The 21,219-nt window shown below is 36.5% G+C and overlaps 1 protein-coding gene across 3 annotated transcripts in view; it reads left to right on the top strand.

Annotated features, from left to right (window-relative positions):
- The window catches only part of LOC150086692 (ATP-dependent chromatin remodeler CHD5-like), a 683,856-nt gene that overhangs the window by 328,086 nt on the left and 334,551 nt on the right, over positions 1 to 21,219 (top strand). For 2 of the 3 annotated variants that reach the window (XM_090372691.1, XM_090372693.1), the window contains one exon: positions 14,647 to 14,664. The exons of the other annotated variant lie outside the window; for it this stretch is intronic. In XM_090372691.1, the coding sequence (XP_090228817.1) occupies positions 14,647 to 14,664 (18 nt within the window). The remainder of the gene's footprint in view (positions 1 to 14,646; positions 14,665 to 21,219) is intronic. 3 annotated transcript variants of the gene reach the window in all.

Here is a 21,219-nt window from a genome sequence, read left to right as displayed (position 1 = left end):
TGTTATCAATGTTAAACTTCAGTTGCCACTTCTCAGCCCATCTTCCCAAAAAATTTCTAGATCCTGTTGAAGTAGCACACTAGGCGCCTCCGTAGCCAAGTGTGAAGGAGCAGCAGTGCATAGCACACGCTTCTTGATTAGACTGGGGTTCGAGCCCATCACCACCAAATACGGAGGATGCGGAAAGGTCACGAAATGACCACCGCATATCCCGGAGCAATATGGCCTTAGTTGCTAATGCTCCTAAAAATCAAATAACAAACAAACAAACAGTAGCACACTGCCATTACTGTTATTAACAACCCTGCCAACCTTTGTATCATCTGCAAACTTCGACACTAATCCTGATATATCTTCATCAGTATGATTGATAATTATACAAAACAACAGTGGATCCAATACCGAACCCTGTGGGACTCCACTAATAACTTTAGTCCACGAAGAGCAGTGCCCATTGATTACCACCCTCTGTCTTCTCCCACTCAACCAACCTTTTTATCATGGAGTCAATGGGAAATCACAGGGTTAGGTTCCGGGCATCAAAAATTTTACCTACCCTTTTCAATACTGGTATATTTAAAGCAAAGAAATAAACTTTTTTAAATAAAAAAAGTGTTTTATTTTTAACCTACATAAATATAATAGTACGTAGATGTAAATAAAAAATAAATTAATGCGTACATAAAACATTTTGACAGTCGTGTAGTTTTAGTTGGCTTTTGAAGGTTGAGGATCTTCTGTTGAAGGCCCTGTTGAGAAGATTGCCTTTTTTTGAAGAAAGGATCAAATGTTGATTGCCTGGATTTCTTCCTCCTTTCTTTAAGAATTTCAAAATAAGGCCTCAGTGTTGATATGACATCCCCTTTTAACTGTGACATTCCTTTCCCAGTCGTCATCAATGTCACAGAGCTTACTAGTTAGGGATTCTACACTTGCAAGGATCCGTTGTAGATCACTGGTCTTCATAATTTTTAGAGGAGAGTCTTCTTTCTCTTCCTCCTGCTGTTGGCTAAGTTCTGCAGCTAAGTCTTCAAGGTCTTCATTTGAAATTGTCTGCATGACTTTTCAAGAACTCAGTTACATCTTCAACTGTAACTTCTTCTAACCCTGCTTCTTGTGCTAGCCTGCTGATGTCTTCTACAACATTCTGTTGTGGCTCAAATCCTCTGAAGTCATGCATGAGATCTGGGAAAAGTTTACGCCACACTCCATTTAGACAGTGTGCAGTCACTTCTTGCTAGGCTGTGTTAATGCGATTGATGCTCTTTAAGACATCAAACGGCCGCCAATATTCTCTGATGATAATGTTGGTCATGTCCAAAGCCTTCACCATTTCTGTAAATGTTTGCCCTAGGTAATAAGCTTTAAAGGTGGCTATTACCCCCTGGTCCATGGGTTGCAAAACTGACGTTGTATTAGGGGGCATATAGATAACATTATCTTTAAGAGGCATTCTGGCTTCACCCAGATTTGTAGGATTTCCAGGGGCATTGCCCAAAAGAAGAATAGCCTTGGTTGGTAAATTTTTGTCATTGAATTTGAGAACAGTAGGGCAAAAATAGTTGGTGTAACAATCCAAGAAGACATCCTGTGTCACCCAAGCCTTCTTGTTTGACTTCTAGTACACATGCAACCTGGCTCTGTTTGAACCTTTCATAACACATGGTGCTTCTGAATGGTATACCAACATTGGCTTCAATTTTAAATTGCCTGACACATTTGCTTCTAACAAAAGTGTCAGCCTGTCTTTTGATGCTTTAAATCCAGGAGCTGACTTTTCTTCATGGGTAATGAAGGTTCTTGAGGGCAACTTTTTCCAATAAAGGCCCATTTCATCAACATTGAAGATGAGATCTGAAGGGTAATCATCCTCCTGTACTATGGCCTGAAACTTTGCAAGGTATAAGGTATGTTCTTGTCAGACAGCACCTAGGATTTCTCCCATCTCCCCTTGTGTTCGGTGTATCGAGGACAGTACACTGTCAAGCCAGAGACTTGAAAGTGTGTGTGACATGTCTGTGCAGTGTGATATGTTGTGCCTATTGTTTGTCTGACTTATTGGCCATCAGGCCCCTAGTGGGGCCCGACGTTGCCCATGCCTTGCCATGTGGAGGCTAGCAGGGTGTATCCAGTATCACAACAAATTGCTCTGGCAGGTCCTGCCATCTAGTTTCCTGGGATTTCAGGTGGCTAGAACCTAAAAAAAAAAAAAAAAAAAAAAAACTTTTTTTTTTTTTTTTTTTTTTTTTACTTGTTTGACATTAATGCTTAATGGGATTGCTGTTAGGAAATCATTGGTTGGAGTTGAATGCTAAAGAGATGTGTTAAAGGCCTAATAGGTTGGGCAAAATTTTGATATTATTCAGTTTAGACATGTGAGGTTATATGCTAGATGAAAGATAATACTGTTGGTTGTCTTAGAGATTTACATGAAACCAGTATAATTTAGACATTGATTAGAATTTGGCGGCATTGTTAAGGGGTGTACTCGGTCAGTTTAGTGAGAAGGGGAGAGACTGAAGACCAGGGGGAAAACAGATAGAAGAATAGGAACGATAGAGTAGGCATCCCCCAAAGAGGTCAGTGGAGACGAGCCCCACCAGGCAAAGTATGGGGGATAGGCAGGGAGGAGAGGAGACAGAGACCTGTCTCCTCCCTCCCCTGCCTGGGGATGGGGTTTTAAAGGGAACCAGGTTAGAGTACCCGGTTCAGATCGCCAATGGCGTGTTGGCAGCAAAGCTGCAGAATGTCTTTGTCAGTGTCATGTTCAAGCAGTGTCGAATCCGGTATTAAGGTCAAACTGCCCATCCCGCTCCAGGGTGGGATATGTTAGCTGGCAGTGGGGAACCTGCCAGGCGAAGGGGTGAACTTTGCAGGGAATGTGGCAGCCGCCTCAACATCTGCACTTGCTGCCTTGCATAATTTTCGCACTTCTGCATTTGGTTATTGCTTTAAATCTCATGAAGCAGCCCTTGCTAGCCAAAAATATTTCATTGCGCTGACCTGCTTTCTTCCTTAAGTCTTCAAAAATTGACTTAGCCTTTTCAGTTATTACAGCTTGGTTCAAGGGAATGTTTTTTTGGTTCAAATCATCGACACAAAATGTCAGCAATTGCTCCATTTTTCCCAAAAGCTTACTTCTGCTGTAATTAACTTGTGTAGCACCTATTCTGGTAGCACTTTGCATCGATTGTTTTATTTTATCAGCATTCTTCATAAAAAATTGTAGTAATAGTCGATGGAGGCATATTCATAGCCCTGCACATTAGGGCAGCTTCAACAAGCTTCCATCCTCCGAATAACTTTCATCTTATTTTCCAATTTGATCGATCAACGTGCCTTTTTCATGCTTTCATTTGCACTAGTATTCATTGAACTTCTTTTACCAGACATGGTGTCTCTTTATTCTATTAAATTAAAAACTTTATAACACGATTGGCAAAAACTGCACATGGCTATAACTATTATTAATTATTATTTAATTTATTAATAGTACAATTAATAAAAAATGTTAGCCTAATAAATTTCCAAACAACAACCAAATGAATGCTTCACCGCATGGACCTTTACCTCTCGCTTCCATAAATGATGACTACTTTGAGGGCAAGAAGTTTTCTCGCCTCTGATATGTATGCGCTAATTGCCGATTAGCTCAGATTGTTTTCGATCATGTGAACAGTGCATGATACATAGTACAGTACGATACCCATAAATTTTGTCTGACGATTTTAAACTTTAAATTTATAAAAAAATTGCAAAAATAAATAAATAAAAATAAAAATGCCTTTGTGGTTAGTGACCTGCACTATTGCGAATCAGCACAAAACGAAGGTTACCTGTATATATATTTCAGTATCGAGGTTATGGTATTTGTATTTTGTATCTCCTACCAAGTTAACGTTATATGAATTCTGTATCTCCTGTGAGGTTTAAGTTGTATGTATTACGCTATAACGTTACACTTGTAAATTCTAAGTAGTTATAATAGATAATAAATTTAACTATCTCTTTCCAACCTACGTGGTTCAAATTCTAGCGTCGTTTATTTCCGATACTACATCTTCTCCAAATCACCGATACTAAAATCTCTATGAATATTAATGTTTTGTGTTATGGACTACGCAATAAAGTTAAATTATTAAAACATATGTAGTTCTGTAAATTATAGTTTTCAATTTGGCAGCAGATTTCAATTTGGAACTATTTCAATTTGGAGATTTCAATTTGGTTCGCAGGCTGGCCGCTAGTTAGTACACTGGACCAAACCTATTGGTAACTCTCTAGGAGGCTTCCGGATCAGCTAGTGTATAATCTTGCCACCTCTACTCTGCCAGATAGTGACTGGAGGGAGTCCGAGTAGTGTGTATGCGGGGAGCATTGTCGAGGCCACGTTATGTCAAGGATCTGGATATATTCTTACCACATGTACGCCATATCCAAAAATTTCATTACTTCATACAGCATGTCCCACCCACTTTTTCTTACAATTGAATACACCATGAATTGTCAAAATAATAGAGCAAGCTTATCTGCAAAAAGAACTAAACCTCCCAAGGACTTCCTAATTCATTTCACAAATATACGTGGTCTCAATTCTAATCTCAACGATGTCCATTTCCACTTGCAGTCTTCCAAACCCCATGTACTTTTTCTGACTGAATCTCAGTTATCGGTTGATTCAACTACTGCTCATCTCAGATGTCCAGATTATTTGCTGTATGATTCCTTTCGCTTCAAAGGTGGTACTTGTGCATATGTCCGATCTGATATTTCCTGTCAGAGACTTGGCAATTTGGAATCTCCTCTCTTTGATCTTCTCTGGCTTAAAATCTCTCTACCTCATTGTGTCAAATTCATCTGTTGTCTCTACCATTCTCCCAACTCCACTAATCACTTGAAGCTCTTTGACTTCCTCTCTTTGCAACTTGACTTTCTCCAGTCCAACTTTCCTAACAGTGAGTTAATTTTCCTTGGTGATTTTAATGTTCACAACTCCAGCTGGCTTCCGTTTTCTAGTCACACCGACCCAGCTGGTCGTGATGCTGAGGCTTTTGAAATTATTAATGACCTAGCACAGATTGTTCATTTACCTACAAGAATACTGGACAATCCTAATCATACAGCCAATACGCTTGATCTTTTTCTCACAAACAACCCTTCTAAGTACAAGGTTGAAGTGAGAGGTCCTTTAGGCACTTCAGATTACAACTTGGTGATTGTCTCTTCTCCAATGGAACCTTTATCTCATGCCTATTCCCAACCTCGTATTGTTTGGCATTACAAGAATGCAAAATGGGATGACCTGTGAGACTTCTTTTCTTCTTTTCCTTGGTCGGATTACTGTTTCAAAACTTCAGATCTCAACGTTTGCTCAGATCTTGTGAGTATTCTTGCAGGAATGGAATCCTTTATCCCACACTCCACTTTAAAATCTCGTCCTTTATCTAAACCTTGGTTTTCCAATAAATGTGCTAAGGCTGTCCAAGAGAAGAATGTTGCATATCGTAATTAGCTTTTTTCTAATTCTTCAGTTTCATTTTCTGCCTACACCAAAGCTCGCAACAATTGTAAAGCAGTTATTAATCAGTCCAAACTAGAGTTTGAACAGGCTAAGAGTAGAAAACTTGCTTCTTGCCCTAATGATAGCCGAGCATTCTGGTCTCTTGCCAAAGCTATTGGCCGCAACTTTTGCCCATCTCTGCTTCCACCTCTGTCCAAACCAGATGGTTCTGTTGTCACTTCAGCCAAGGATAAAGCTGACCTGCTAGCATCCCATTTTTCTTCCAGCTCATGTATTAATGATCTTGGTAAAACACCTCCCACCATTCCTAACACGCTCCATTCAATGCCTCCTGTGGTCTTCTGTCAAAAGTTTATCAGAAGGATTTTGATGAATCTTGATGCTAAGAAAGCTCCAGGTCCTGATGGTATTTCTCCACTTGTTCTCAAAACCTGTGCTCCTGAAGTTACTCCTATTGTTTGCCGCTTTTTTTCACTTTCTTATTCCAAAGGTGTTTTTCCTTCTGCTTGGAAATTTGCTCATATCCAGCCAGTTCCTAAAAAGGGTGACAAATCCCTCCTGTCCAATTATCGTCCCATTGCAATTACTTCTACTCTTTCTAAAGTAATGGAGAAATCAATTAACCACCAACTCTTAAACTACCTAGAAACCTTCCATCTGATCAACGATCGCCAGTATGGATTCCATCAGTGTCGATCCACTGGTGATATTCTGGCTTATGTTACCCATTTATGGACTAATTCAATGGAAAGGTTCGGTGAAACACAAGTAGTTGCTCTTGACATCTCAAAGGCTTTAGATCGTGTTTGGCATAAAGGTCTTCTAAACAAGCTTCCATCTTATGGTTTGCCAACTGTTTTTTGTAATTGGTTATCCAGTTTTCTCTCTGATCGCTCACTGAGGGTGATGGTAGATGGCTCTCTGTCTTCTAACTTCTCCACTAATGCCGGTGTTCCCCAAGGTTCAATTCTTTCCCCCACTCTTTTCCTCTTGTATATCAATGACCTTCCATTGACTGGAAATCCTATCCATAGTTTTGCCGATGATAGCACATTGCATTCAACTTTCCATTTTGAGAAACCTTGTCCTGCTCAATCAGCTTCAAGTTCTCGAAAATCTGCTGCCAATTCCTTAAATGCCGGTCTTCAGGTAATTCTCCAGTGGGGCAAAGACAACTTAGTTGATTTCAACCCTTCTAAAACTCAGTCTTGTCTTATATCTCGCAAAAAGGATTCTTCTGCTCCTATGCTTATCTTTAGTGACACTCCGATTTCTAGGCAAAAGGATATATCTCTTTTGGGGATTACCCTGACTTCTAATCTCTCTTGGCACAAGCACATTACAAATATTGCTTTCTCTGCATCTAAAAAACTTGGTTTTCTCTTTCGCTCCCAGCGTTACTTTTCTTCCAAACAGCTGCTCACTCTGTATAAATCGCAAATCTGCCCTGCCAGAATATTGTTCCCACATCTGGGGTGGTGCCCCCAAAACCTCTCTCAGGCTTCTTGATTCCATTCAGAAGAGGGCAGGTAGGTTAATTTATGATTCATCTCTAACAGAGTCTCTCCACTCGCTTTCTCATAGATGCATTGTTTCTGCTGCATGCCTCTTCTACAGATACTTCCATGGGCACTGTTCTTCTGAATTGGCTTCTATAATTCCCGCTCTCTCTTTCAAAACAGTCCGAACACGTGCCGCCACCAGCCAACATCCATTTACTGTCCAACTTCAAACCCACAGAACCAACTTTTCATCTTCCTCATTTATTCATTCAACTGCCGTTTTCTGGAACAACCTTCCTTCATACGTATTTCCTGACAATTACAATCTACAGAAGTTCAAGTCCAATGTCAACAAATATCTTCTTTCGTCTTCTCAACCTCCAACCCAAGCATGGTACTAAGTACTATAGGTTCTAATACCTCTCGTGTTTGGGGTTCACATAAAAAAAAAAAAAAAAAAAACAAATTGGGTTGCTCTGATGAGTGGCTACTGGCTATATGAAATTATTTTTATATGAAATTCTAAAAGATTACAACCCTACAATGTATCCGATGCAGATAAGATGCATTTATTTGGTAAAACAATAACTTTACATAGAAATTGTAGTAATGGCAGTAAGCATAATTGTTCTTTGTTTGTGGTGTCAAGGTGGTACTGAAAGTTTCCCTATATTCACCAAATGTTACTGGGAAGCATACACACAAGCCAAGTTATAAACATTGTTTTGGTATTGTATTTAGTGTGGTGATGTAGCCAATTGGTCAGGAGCCGAGAGTGCAGTAGTATGTGCTCTTTGAGTGGACCGGAGTTCAAGTATGTGGCTGCTAAATGTGTTTAATGTTTGTATTGTAAACTCTACTGAGCTGATGGTCGTGCTGGAGTATAAACAAGAACATACATGTTGTAACACTGGTCAATGAGAGAGAGAGAGAGAGAGAGAGAGAGAGACGATACAATGAAATTTCTCCCTGATTTCCACCCCAAGCAATTTGGAGGTGGGGCACTTCTGCTGAGAAACTCTTTATAGGGGCTGCCTTCATTTCCACATGGGCAAGGAAAGAAGGGCAGGTGATAGTCAAATTTTGTGAGGAGGTCAATAGATGCAATAGGTGGAGTGAAAGCAGAAGCTCCCCATAATTTTATCCTGCACTGTATTGGCATGGCATCCAAGATAGAAAGCCAGTCAACATTCCAATGAAGTCACAATTCAGATGTCATAATCATGTGTTACACAGAATACAAGAGGGTGAAAAAAACAGTGACAGCTGCTAACAAAATAATGTCACAAATATAGTTATGTCTAATTATATATCAGTGGAAAAACAAAACAAGTAATTTTCATTGGTGTATATACTATTAAAATTGAATAAGAATATCAGTCATCATCACCAAATTGTGATACTGATAGGACACAGGTGATGTAAAATTGGAAAAAAATATTTAACCGCAAAATACTTGTATGGATTCATCTTCTTTTCTTTATAAGACAAATACTGATGTTGAAAAAAATTGTGGTAGATTTATTTACCTAAATATTAAAATAATTTCAAATACTATAAAACAATCAAATATGATAAGAGTACAACATTCATGTGGAATTTCACGTCAAATGGCATTCCTAGAAAACATCAACACTAAAACAGCTGTTTTTTTTATGCAAAGAAATGAAATTATTCCCATTGATTTATTATTAATGCCACTGATATCCTATAATGTTTGGATGTGACTGTGTTTAGATCATTTTAAAAGATCAAGGTGAATATTAAAGTGGAGATTTCATCATAGCAGAGAAGAAAGAATTTCATTGAAGAAATAAGAACCAAAAATAAATCATAAAAGACAAATTCACTATAATTAATACTATAGTGTACTTATGCAGTTTAAGTTTATCTTATACAGAGTAATAAATGGCCATGTGGTAAGTCAGATGCAAGTTTTTTGTAATGTTATTATAATGAAAAAATAAAGAATGTGAGTCCAAAACAGAAACTTTCTCTGTGACTGCTGCACACACACACACACACACACACACACACACACACACACACACACACACACACACACACACACACACACACACACACACACACACACACACACACACACACTTTTATTGAAGATGGGCATGTACAACAACTGGTCACAGATCTGGAAAAGTAACACCAACAATAAACTTTACAGGATAAAACAAGATCCAAAGCTATGGCTCTCAAGCTTCTGATGAACACACACATCTCTTCCTACTATTCGGAGAAAACCTACCTCAGTGTTCATCCTGTCAGGCGCAACTTACGGTCCGTCATTTTCTGGTTGATTGTCCCTTGCATTCAACTATCCTCTCTAACGCTTTTCAATCTCTCTCCACGTTGAACATCTCTCATGATTTAGCTCACTTCATAGGAAATGAAGCAAGTAAAGAAGAACTTTTGATGTTTCTAAAATATATTGACCTGTACAGGAGCATATAATTTAACATCTGTAACTATATGTTGCCTGTAAATAAAAAAGGAACAGAAACAATTTGGCCTCAGTAACCCTTGTGTCATTAAGCCTAATACCAACAACAATACTCTTCATCTTCATTAGTATTGTTGTTGGTATAGGCTCCCCACTTAATCATTTAATATGTAATGTACAGGAAATGGACAAAATAATGGAAACACCTGATATGAAAGTGGTAGGTTTTGTGATGGCTGTATGATTTCATTGAAGAAATGAGAGAAATCATAAAAGATTATGATTAATGATCAGTGATGATGATTTATTATTATTATTCTTTTTTTATGTCTTGTTGGTAATACTGTAAAGGAAAGACAATAAAAGCTGATATTTATTTAGAGGTGATATAAAAAGGTACATAAAGAAAATGAATTCCAAAGAGGTCAAATTGTTGGTACATGTTTATCAGGGCCATTGGCGACCAGAATTGCTGATTTGTTTAATGTATCCTGAGAAACTGTATCAAAAATAATCTCTGCATTCACCAAATATGAAAAAACAGAATCTGATAGGGTGAATTGTGGCAGAAAATCGAAGCTGACTGAAAGAGATTGCTGTTGTTGTTGTTTTGGTTTTTAGGAGCATTAGCAACTAAGGCCATATTGCTCCGGGATATGCGGTGGTCATTCCCTGACCTTTCCGCATCTTCTGTATTTGGTGGTAATGGGCTCAAACCCCGGTCTAATCAAGAAGCATGTGATACGCACTACTGCTCCTTCCTACCTGGCTACGGAGGCGCCGAAAGAGATTGCATGACACTGAATAGGATTTTAGCTAGAAAACATAAAACTACTACCTCAAAAATAACTGCAGAACTTAATGTGAGTGTCAGCAATCTAGTTTCTAGTAAAACAGTTTGGCAACACTTAATAAAGCTGAAATTTATGGTAGTGCTGCTATTGCCAAGCCCCTCATTACTAATAGTAATGCTAGAAAGTGGATGCAATGTTTTAAGGAGCACAGAAACTGGGCGCTTGATGGCTGGAAACTTGTTATATTTTCAGATGAACCATCATTCACACTTTTTATGACATCAGGGAGAGTTTACATTTGGCAAATGCCAAAGGAAGTTTATCATTTGGACTGTCTTTTGCCAACTGTCAGATGTGGAGGAGGAACAACGGCGGTTTGGGGAACAATTTTTGGTATTCTTTTAGGTCCTGTTATCACTCTGAACAGGCAAATTACTGCCACTGATTACTTTGATATTCTGAGTGACCATGTTCATCCTATGGTGCAACCATTGTTTACCACAAATGATGCCATGTTTCAAGATGATAATGCTCCAATACACATAGCTTGATGTGTTCAGTCTGGGTTTGAGGAGCATGAAACTGAGGTTAAGCATCTCCCATGGCTTGCACAATCACCAGACTTAAATGTTAAGGAACCACTGTGGCCATATTTGGAGAAGAGAGTGAGAAGCAGATTTCCTCTGCCTTCATCACTCATGGAGCTTGAAACATTCCTCCATGAAGAATAGTCCAATATTCCTTTTAAGACAGTGGAATTATCTATTCCACATAGAATACACACTGTTTTAAAGGCAACTAATATGGCCTAACACTATATTAGTGCATACCTGTAACTCTTATCACAGGTGTTGTCATTATTTTGTCCATTCCCTGTATGAGGTCACTAGGTACCCTTTAATACTGTATGCACTCTAAATAAACATGGAGGGTGGGGGGACTAATAATCTGTGATTATTAATTAAACTGAGTTTCCTTTAACAAAAAAAAAAAAAAAAAATCAAAAACACTTGTTATAATTAATGATTTGTCAATAAAAGTGTTTGCTTTAATTTAATAAGGTAATAGTACTTTTTTTTAAAGTGTCCCTTAATTAAATCATCATTAACAGGAAAACTCAGTTTATCATGACAATATTCAGTAGTCTAAAACTTAAATGCAGAAATAAAAAAAATGGCATAATCATTGCAGTTTATATAATTTCTTATTATTGAAGATTCCTTCAACATTTAGCAGTATTAAATTGACAATATAAGCATAAGTAACTTCAGCTGAAGTTTTGTAGCAAATTTAGTATGCTTTTTGAATGCATATACAACAGATGCATTTGTAGTAGCATGCTTTTATGAATGATATGTAATGGTGGATTTCTTCTTTTTATTAATGAATTTATTGCTAATACAATATTAATACAGTACTTTTATAGGTTTTCATAACTGCTGGTGCTGTAAATGCAGGTCACCTCTATTTCTGTAAAATGCAGTCCAGCTAATTTTTCTTAAACTGAATTAAATTGCAAATTGAACTAAAGTAAGCAATAATGCACATGCTGTTGCTTCCTTTACTAAAAGAACAATAGCTATACTGTTTGCTTCATGAAAACATAACCACTGGAAATGATGTTGATGACATCAATTCAAATCATTATTAGGCATTATCTTTTGTAGGTATCACCAGTGCAAGACAAGACTCCACTTTTAAAGAATTCTTTCAGCCACATTTGAGACTCACTTGTTAATCCTTGTTCTCACCCAAAAAAAAATAAAAATAAATAATCCCACATTGCAGGATAATCTGCAAGGTCAGCAGTTCCATCATCAGGGCTCAGCAGAACGAGTAAGGTCAGTCTCACATCTTAACAATACAGCCATTATAATAAGGGCAAGGACCTGAGGAAAAAAGTCAGATAAATCCTTAAAAAAAAAAAAAAAAAAAGAAGCTACAAGCAATTATTCATTCTAGATCATGTTAAATTGTTTTGGATCAGTGAATATCAGAATATAACTTTGTCACATAAATTGGGGGTGTTGCATCTGCACACTGTTTATGCTGTGGATTATTCATAATAAAATAAATTTTCTTTCTGAAAGGCCTTTTCAGAGAAAGTGTTGCAACTTGTGTTTATCTTCAGTGAGTTTATGCTTCTGTCTTCTAGAGAGAGTCTGGTGAGATACAATGAGGTTACTCTAAGTTCCTAGTAGCAGGCACAATCAAAGACTACATGGCAGAGTGGAGTCACCAATCCCAGATCATGTAGCTTCTTATTTGTGGGTCTTTGTTTGATTGGGAGGGTGTGGGAAATCTCAAGGAAGAACAATTTTTTAGCCCCAAAGGATGGTAGCTTTGTATGCAGTGATGAGTGTCAGTTTTCTTGGTATAATTGTCCCATTCATTTTTCCAGGGTTATGTATATTATAGTTTGTCCCATATCCATTTTTTCTCCCTTTTGACATCAATGTCAGTTTGGATTTGGATTCCTCTAGATGGTTATTGAAAAATGTTTCTGGTGTGGTAAGAGGAAAGACAAGTGTGCCTGGAGAGTGCTTGGAAGCCCATGGGAAGTTTTCATGTGAGACCGTGGAAAGTAGAAGTGGAGCGTGTTATATATGCTGTGGTAGTTCGATGGAGCTCAGGCCACTGTGCGTCAGGTGGTTTATGTTATGTATTTCTCTGCCCATTTTCATCAGAGCAGCTCCATAGATTACAACAGGAAAAATTATAGCTTTTTAGACGACGTTGTATTATGTAGATCTAAATCCTCAATTGCATCTTGTAATGCAGGAGATCATTGCAGAAATCATTTTGAATTTCTGCTGGTTAAGTTTTTCATCCAGAAATATACTTAGGTGTTTCACTGTACTGTTATGTTAGTCAAGTGTTGGTTAAAAAACATTTTTGTTTTGTTACATGAGATAGACAGCTTATGTGTTTATCTACGGTAGCAAGATGAGAAAGAACTGTTGGCAGTGGTTCAGGTTCAGACCTTGGGGAGCCTTCCACCAGAATCACCAAGTCATCAGCATATTTGGATATTTGTGCATTTTGGTATTGGTTAACAAGCCCCCATCAAGAGCAGTAGTCCAACAAACATGTTGAAGTGTGGTGCCTTGGAGTCAAGCTATAAAGTTTAGTAAATATTTAATTCTCCTTTTGGATTGGTAACATAAATGGAACAGAGAAAGTTCCCTTTGATGATTGGAAAATCTCTGAAGCTGCATTGTGTTTCTGGTGTTAAAATGCACCTGAAGGCTTGATGACAGCTAAATTTTTTTCTAAATGGTTGGTGAAGTTAATTGAATCATGACAGATAATAAAAATAAAAAAAATAAAAAAAATGTTTATTGATAATTGCATAGCTTACAACATTAACTGATGTTTCAGTTAAATTTCTGCTGCCAAATACCACCTAATGCTTCAAGGAGTTATTTAGAATTTTAAGAAAAAATATTGTAAGCAAGTCATGAGAGGTGCATCAAAGATAGAGAATGGGAATGCTTTTGGAATTAATTTACTGTAGGTAATGAGAATGTCAAGCAAAGCAGAGTATGCTGTTATTGAAAAGACAATTATACATTGTATTAGGTTAGCTAGATTTTGAAATAAAAAGTTTTGTTATAGAAGATGAGGATGATATAAATATTCCAAGTGATAGGTAGAATGCTATCATTTGTGTTTTGGGCTTAAAGGAAGGTAGTTTAATTTGACAATTTTGTAAATGTTGATTGTGATTTAGAAGTCGGTTGATTGTGCCAAACTGATGTAGAGGTATTTTCTCAGATGCAAGCACAAAAGAATAAGAGGATAAAACAGAAAATGATGATAACATAGAAGAAAAAATTAATTTACTTACTCATCAGGAAACCCTGAAGGAACTAGATTTACATTGTGGGTTTGTTGAAGGTCTTCAGCTGCAACATAAATAGCTGCAACATCATATTTGAGTACTGTGAATTGTTAATCAGTGAGGCTCTTACTGAATATTTTTGATAAAATGAGTAAGTAAATTTATGTTTATATTTTTTACAATTTTTCACAGTTTAATACAGAATGATAGTTCTTTAGTTATGAAACTTTTTTTTTTTTAGTTAAAAAACATTTTTTCATTATTTCTTAAATACTGATGATGAAGTATCCAGTATTTAAGGTCCTTATTTACTGAAACAGCTAAAAGTATTGCAGTGACTTTTTCTGTAAATAATTAAAATGTAGCATACTTTTCTATTTTCATAAGAACAATATATATAGTAAACTTAAAAATTGTAGTATTCTTATGAGATTGTTATTTAGCTTTATATGCATTTGGATGTATGCAGATGATGGGAGCTAAGTTTAATTATACACTTTATTTTTCTTTAACTGTCTTCACTTCAGGAGGAAATTAAACCCCAGGTAAGTAATATTAAATGTTATTTAGCTGTACAAACAGTACCACATGATGTTTATATATACTTAAATGGATATAAAAATTCATGTTTTTAAGGTGTCAGTATTCTGTAGCAGAGTATTTCTGTATGTGTGCGGGTTTGTGTGCATGCATGCACTGAAAGTGAGTGTATTGCTGTACTGTGTATTAACACACATATATATATATATAAAGGTAGATATACAGCAAAACCCCTTATATTTTTTCTGGAAACTAGCAAAGTTAGATTGAAATTGTGGAAAATGAAAAAAGCAAGTTGATGTTTACTTTTATTCCTTTAAGTTTCTAGCAGGCAACAAGTTAAAAAAAAAGTTACTGAGTAGGTGCACTATGGTATGGAGTTCACCACTTGGGTTTTTTGGAATAAAGAGAAGAAATAATTTAAAATTGATTGTGTAATTTTTAATGCTATTCTTTATTTTGACACTATATTGGATTCAAAAACAAAAAGAAGTATATTTAGAAACAGCAATTCTATTTAAAAAAAAAAAAAAAATGTATATTATTAATTTCCCTCACTTTTTGCACAATAAGTGATAAAAATGAAGTTGAGGCAAAAATTACAAGAATACTAGAGGAAGCCACAGGAAAAATCAGCTATAAAAGCAGATGTGTGTTGCATTTTATACAGATCTGATTTTTTATGGCCATACTTCACCAGTTCTAACAAAATCACTCAAGACCATATTGGAGGAATACTAAAATTCTTGTTGATTGTTTTAATAGGTATTTTAATTTTTAACTTTAATTTTTGTTGTTGCTTAGAGTCAACCAGTGCACCTGCTGTTGGGTTAATACACTGAAACGCAGTAGTCAAAAAAGACTTAACTCATTTATAAGGAAAATATGAATTTATATTAAAAAATGTGTCTAGGAGTTACAAAAAACATTTTATTACTTGGAACTCTTGATGTGGATTTTAATGTTTTAATTTTGTTTGGTGTTAAGAAGTTTAAACATCTTAATGAGGCTGAAATATGTGAATGGCAGCAACATTCCACTGATGATTGGCTTTCTCTTGTGTGTATCATAACTGTTAAATATCTGAAATAGTTCTGCTGATTTTGTTCTTTAGTCCATTCACATTTCTTGGTAAGGGTTTTTGGAACACTTTGACAACTTAATTAAATATAAAAGTAAGGATGATGAATGCAACCATCACAGATGTATAAATATTTTGGAAAACACTGACAAAAAAGACATGCATTTCGCACTCTTCCGATCATAGTGTTGTACAAAAAAAAAAAAAAAAAAAAAAAAACCCAACTTGCTGAGACAAGATAATTATAGTCTTTCTTCTTGTTTTTTAATTAGTTTTCCAAAACAATGATGATTATTTTGGAAAATTATGTATTAATTTATCTAAATTTATCTAAACACAGTATTTTCGAACAAATATTTTTTTAAAAAATTACTTAATCAAATAATCCCTTTGAATATATATACAGCAGACTCTCGATTAACCGGGACACTTGAAGACTCCAAATAAAAAAATAAAAAATAATAAAAAACCAACCAGAAGTAAAAAAAAAATTTAGGTAATAACTAGAATTAACATATATTTTGCAAGTTGTTGTTTGTTTGTTGGTTTTTGGTTTTTAGGAGCATTAGCAACTAAGGCCATATTGCTCCGGGAATATGCGGTGGTCATTCCCTGACCTTTCCACATCCTCCGTATTTGGTGGTGACGGGCTTGAACCCCGGTCTAATCAAGAAGCGTGTGCTACGCACTGTTGCTCCTTCCCACCTGGCTACGGAGGCGCCTTTTGCAAGTTGTAAATAAGCGACAAGTGGCATTATAAGTAGTCATTGGGAGATTAGTGTACCTATTATCTTGCAATCCATGCTGCCTTCACATCCGCCACTCAAAAAAAAAAAAAAAAAGAGAGAGAGACACCAAATGTTTAGTTTGTTTTAGTGCGTCGCGTCGATTGTTATGTTCTTTTGTAGTGCAAAAGGACAAATTTTGTTTCGTTATTTATGTCAGGGATGTCGGAAATTTTTTATAGTAAATTTATTTATTTATTTTTTTTTTTTTTTTTTTTTTTTTTTGTTTAGAAATCGCGAAAATGATGGGTAAATGCAACTTGAAATTTTTAAAAAGTTTGAAAACTGTGTATCTGTTAAATCTCTAAGGAATCATTATAATAAGGATGTATGAAAATGGCCAAACATTAACAAGTATCGCGCAGAATTCAGATATTGTCAATAATAATATAGTAGCAATATGTTATTAGTCATTCCCGAGTTAGGTAAAACTCGACGAAGTAAGAAGTCCTGGAACGTATCTCTTACGTATGCCGGAGACTTTTGTATTTTTGGATTATCTGGAAAATCGATTATCCGGGATTTGTTTTTTTACCATCTATCCAGGAAAATTGAGAGTCTACTGTGTATAGAAATCCTTGTACTCAAGATGTGCCATCTTGCTGTAAAATTGAACTTCTGTGTGGATTGTCATCATCGATTTGCAAAATTTTGCAACATATTGATGGCGCCTCCGTAGCCAGGTGGGCAGGGGCAGCAGTACGTAGCACACGCTTCTTGATTAGACTGGTGTTTGAGCCTGTGCCCACCAAATACGGAGGATGCGGAAAGATCAGGGAATGACCACCGCATATCCCCGGAGCAATATGGCCTTAGTTGCTAATGCTCCTAAAAACCAAACAAACAAACAACAACAAGCAACATATTGAAGTACACAATTCAATGAAAAGTTTTTGTGGAAAAAGAATAGACCATAAACTTTTATATTGCTCTTAACAAAAAAAAAACACATTTATCTTTAGACTCTCACAAATGTGTTCACGAGACTCCCATTTTTACAGTCCTTTATTGTGTGTCTACTTTCACAGAAATGTGAAATGTCCATTGATCACTGAAAATTTATTGTCCAAAGAGCTTTTCATCTTAGTCTATATATTAGTTTAATTAGAGCCTGTGGCTCTAATTAAACTATTGGTTAAATCCGTATATATTATAATGTATGTAACTCTTCACTAAAGTGAAGTCCCAGAAAATCAAAGATGACAATTTCTATAATTTACAGAGATGGTTACAAGAGGTGGTTGAAATGGGTAATTATAGATCTGTAAATTTAACCTCAGTGGCAGGAAAAATTATGGAATTCATGATGAAGAATGTGTTGCCAGATCATCTGGACAGAAATAGAATTATATAGGAAACAGGAAAAGGAAACCAACCCTAACTAATCTGATAAACTATTATTAGATTAAAGTAACTGGAATGCAAAGAAATAATTTTGACATAGTATATTCAGACTTTTTGAGGTTGTTGATGCTATTCCATGTAAATGCCTTTTGCATAAATCAGAATAATGTGCCATTGGTGGGAAGGTACTACTGATGGTTATATAGTAGGAGATGAAGAGTGATTGACCATGGCCTCAAATGGAGTTCTACTAGTTCATTACCTGGTCTGTTATTGTTTCTGATATTTGTTAATGACATTGATGAAGACATAACAGGCTTGATGTTAAAGTTTGCTGAGGATACAAAAGGTTCAGAGAGTATACTATTTAACAAGATCTAGTTAAGTTATTCACTGTCTTAAAAATCATGGTGAAAATACAACATTGGAAAGTGTAAAGTTCTACATAATTTGGGTGATAGTAATCCAGATTACATTGTTACTTAGTAAGAAACAAACTGAAGGCAGTTGGCAATGAAAATAAATCTTAAGAGTAAAAACAAAAAAGGTACAAATAAAGGATAAAATAAAAGAAATCAATTATGCAAATTCACAGAAATATGCAATTACTTAGACAAAGACAAATTATATCATAATACGGTTGGGAAAGAATAGTGAGGAATTGGTTGGGATTCATAGAAAGGTTGTCATGTTACATGACACTGAAAGTTGCACTGGCCTTTAAACATGTTTCAAAGATGGTAGTGAAACCGACAAGTTATGTCATTCAGTGCAAATTAGACATAAGCAGCTTGTCAGATTTTTAACTTACAATTAAACCACACTATAATATTTTTACTTTTTGTTATTATTACTAATTTATTCATACACTGATGGTATCTTATCTTTCCTGTCTGTTAAAAGTAAAATTCATCAAAAAATTGATTGACATTCTTCCATGGAATACGGACTCACTTGCTTTTATACATTTCCACTGACATAAATTTCACAAAATATGTAAGAATGTTCTCTGCTTCATAATGCATTGGGTAAATGGCATCTCAATGCAAAATATAGCAATAAAGATAGGGCAGTGTTTCACTGCATTGTTACTTGTTAACAGGAGAGACTGCTTCTACAGGGATGGGATACACTTAAATAGAAAGGGTGCAAGAATATTTGCTAATTCTATCGAGGCAGTGTTAGGTGGGTTGGAAAACTGCTAGCTTGGGGAGATTCAAGGACTAATAGATTAACAGTAGCCACTGGCAGAGATGAAAGTGATTCTTGCGCTGCTTCTATTGGAATGAGCAGAAGCCTGGAAAACAAGATCCGGGATATTTCAGAGACTGCTAGGAGTCATTGCAGTACAAGTAAACACATGGGTTGTGTTAAGATAGCTAAGAATAGGAACAGGTGCATGTATACTTGCGTGTACACCAATGCTAGGAGTTTGGTAAATAAATTTGATGAATTTGGGGTATTGCTCAAAGCATCAAAGGCGGATATTGTTGGGATATCAGAGACGTGGTGTCACACAGATATAAGGAATGCAGAACTGGAATTTGGGGAGTACAACGTCTACAGAAAGGATAGGAAGGGAGGAGAGGTTATGCTGTTAGTTAGGAAATACATAAAATCCAAGGAAGTGAAGCCAGTCGACATCGCTGGACAGTGCCGTGTCGAGTCAGTTTAGAGTGACATAAGCATTGGAGATCAAAATTGAGAGTAGGAGTGTGCTATAGGCCTAATGACTCTGATGAGTATAATAAGAAACTGTACAGGGAAATAGAGTGGACCAGTAAATCAGAGAGTCTTATAATGGGGGATTTTAATTTCCCAGATATTGACTGGAATTTGTGGGTTGGTCACTCACACACTAGCAAGGCTTTTGTGGATTTATTGGATGATTGTTTTCTACATCAGCATGTTCGGGAGGCAACTAGAGGAAGTAATACTCTTGATTTGATTATCAGTAGTGATTCTTCATGCATTAAGAATCTGCAGATAGAGGAACCACTAGGTGGCAGTGATCACGTGTGCTGAAGTGGGATTTACTCAAAGAGGTAACTACCATCAGGGGTAAAGGGAAGGGTTATTGCTTTCGTAAAGGCGACTACGATGGTCTGAGGCGGTATTTAAATTCTATACAGTGGGACCAACTGATGATGTTACCAACAGCAAATTCAAAATGTGAAGAATTCAAAGAACTTATCTTGGAAGCTACTAGGCTTTACATACCAATTAAGAAATATTGTTCAAGGTTTAAGCCTAAATGGATGTCAGATGAACTAATGAGACATATGGCAGAGAAGAAAAATGCATGGGATACATATAAATTAACACGTGACACAGAAACCTATGATAGATATAAGTTGATCTGTAACCAAGTTACAAAGGAGGTTAGGCAGGCGAAGACAGATTACGAAATCTTTGGCAAGGGATGCAAAGAAAAACAGCAAAGAGTTCTTTACTTAATGTAAACTCTAGAAGCAAGGGGATGAATCAGATTGGTCCACTTGATATCGATGGTTCAACTGTTGATGATCCTGCTCAGGTAGCTAATAAACTAAATGAATATTTTGCATTGACATTCACACATGAGGAGTTATTCAGCAAGGGGAATGCCAGAGGTGTATTCAACTCTGGCAGTAAGCTAGATAATCTTGTAATAACTGAGAGTAAAGTGGAGGAGAAATTGTTGAAGATAAACACAAGAAAGGCACCTGGGGTGGATGGGAACTATCCAGTTATATTAAAGGAGGCAGCAAAGGAAGTAAGCAAACCCTTAGCCATAATTATGAGTGCTTCCTTGGACTCAGGGAGGTACCCATAGACTGGAGATGTGCAAATGTGACCCCAATTCACAAAGGAAGATCAAAGGCTGACTCAAGTAATTATAGACCTGTGAGGTTAACTTCTGTTCCAGGAAAATTGCCGACCGGGCTAGCCGAGTGGGTAAAGTACCTGCCCGGCAACCCAAAGGTCGTGGGTTCGATTCCCGCCTCGGGCTTGGATCAAAGTACTGCAAAAACCTTGGGAGGTGCAATATGGCCACAGAAGCCGATGCGCCAACAACTACCAAATAAAAAAAAAAAATAAATAAAATCAAAATCCAGGAAAATTAATGGAGGCACTGGTTAAAGAAGCACTGCAGGATCATCTAGACAAGACTTCAGTTATAGCTCGGACACAGCATGGTTTTGTTAAGGGGAATTCTTGCCTGACCAATTTGATTGGATACTATGATGCAGTCACAAAGGAACTGGATGCAGGGAATAACTTTGATATTATATACTTGGGTCTTAGAAAGGCTTTTGATACTGTTGCACATGGAAGACTGCTGCACAAATTGGAGCAGTGTGGCATTG

Source organism: Mastigoproctus giganteus, chromosome 4 (genome assembly GCF_048544385.1).
Source record: "Mastigoproctus giganteus isolate SK-2022 chromosome 4, ASM4854438v1, whole genome shotgun sequence".
Lineage (NCBI taxonomy): Eukaryota > Metazoa > Arthropoda > Arachnida > Uropygi > Thelyphonidae > Mastigoproctus > Mastigoproctus giganteus.
The sequence above is the reverse complement of the archived record's forward strand: the minus strand, read 5'-3'. Positions and strand labels throughout refer to the sequence as shown.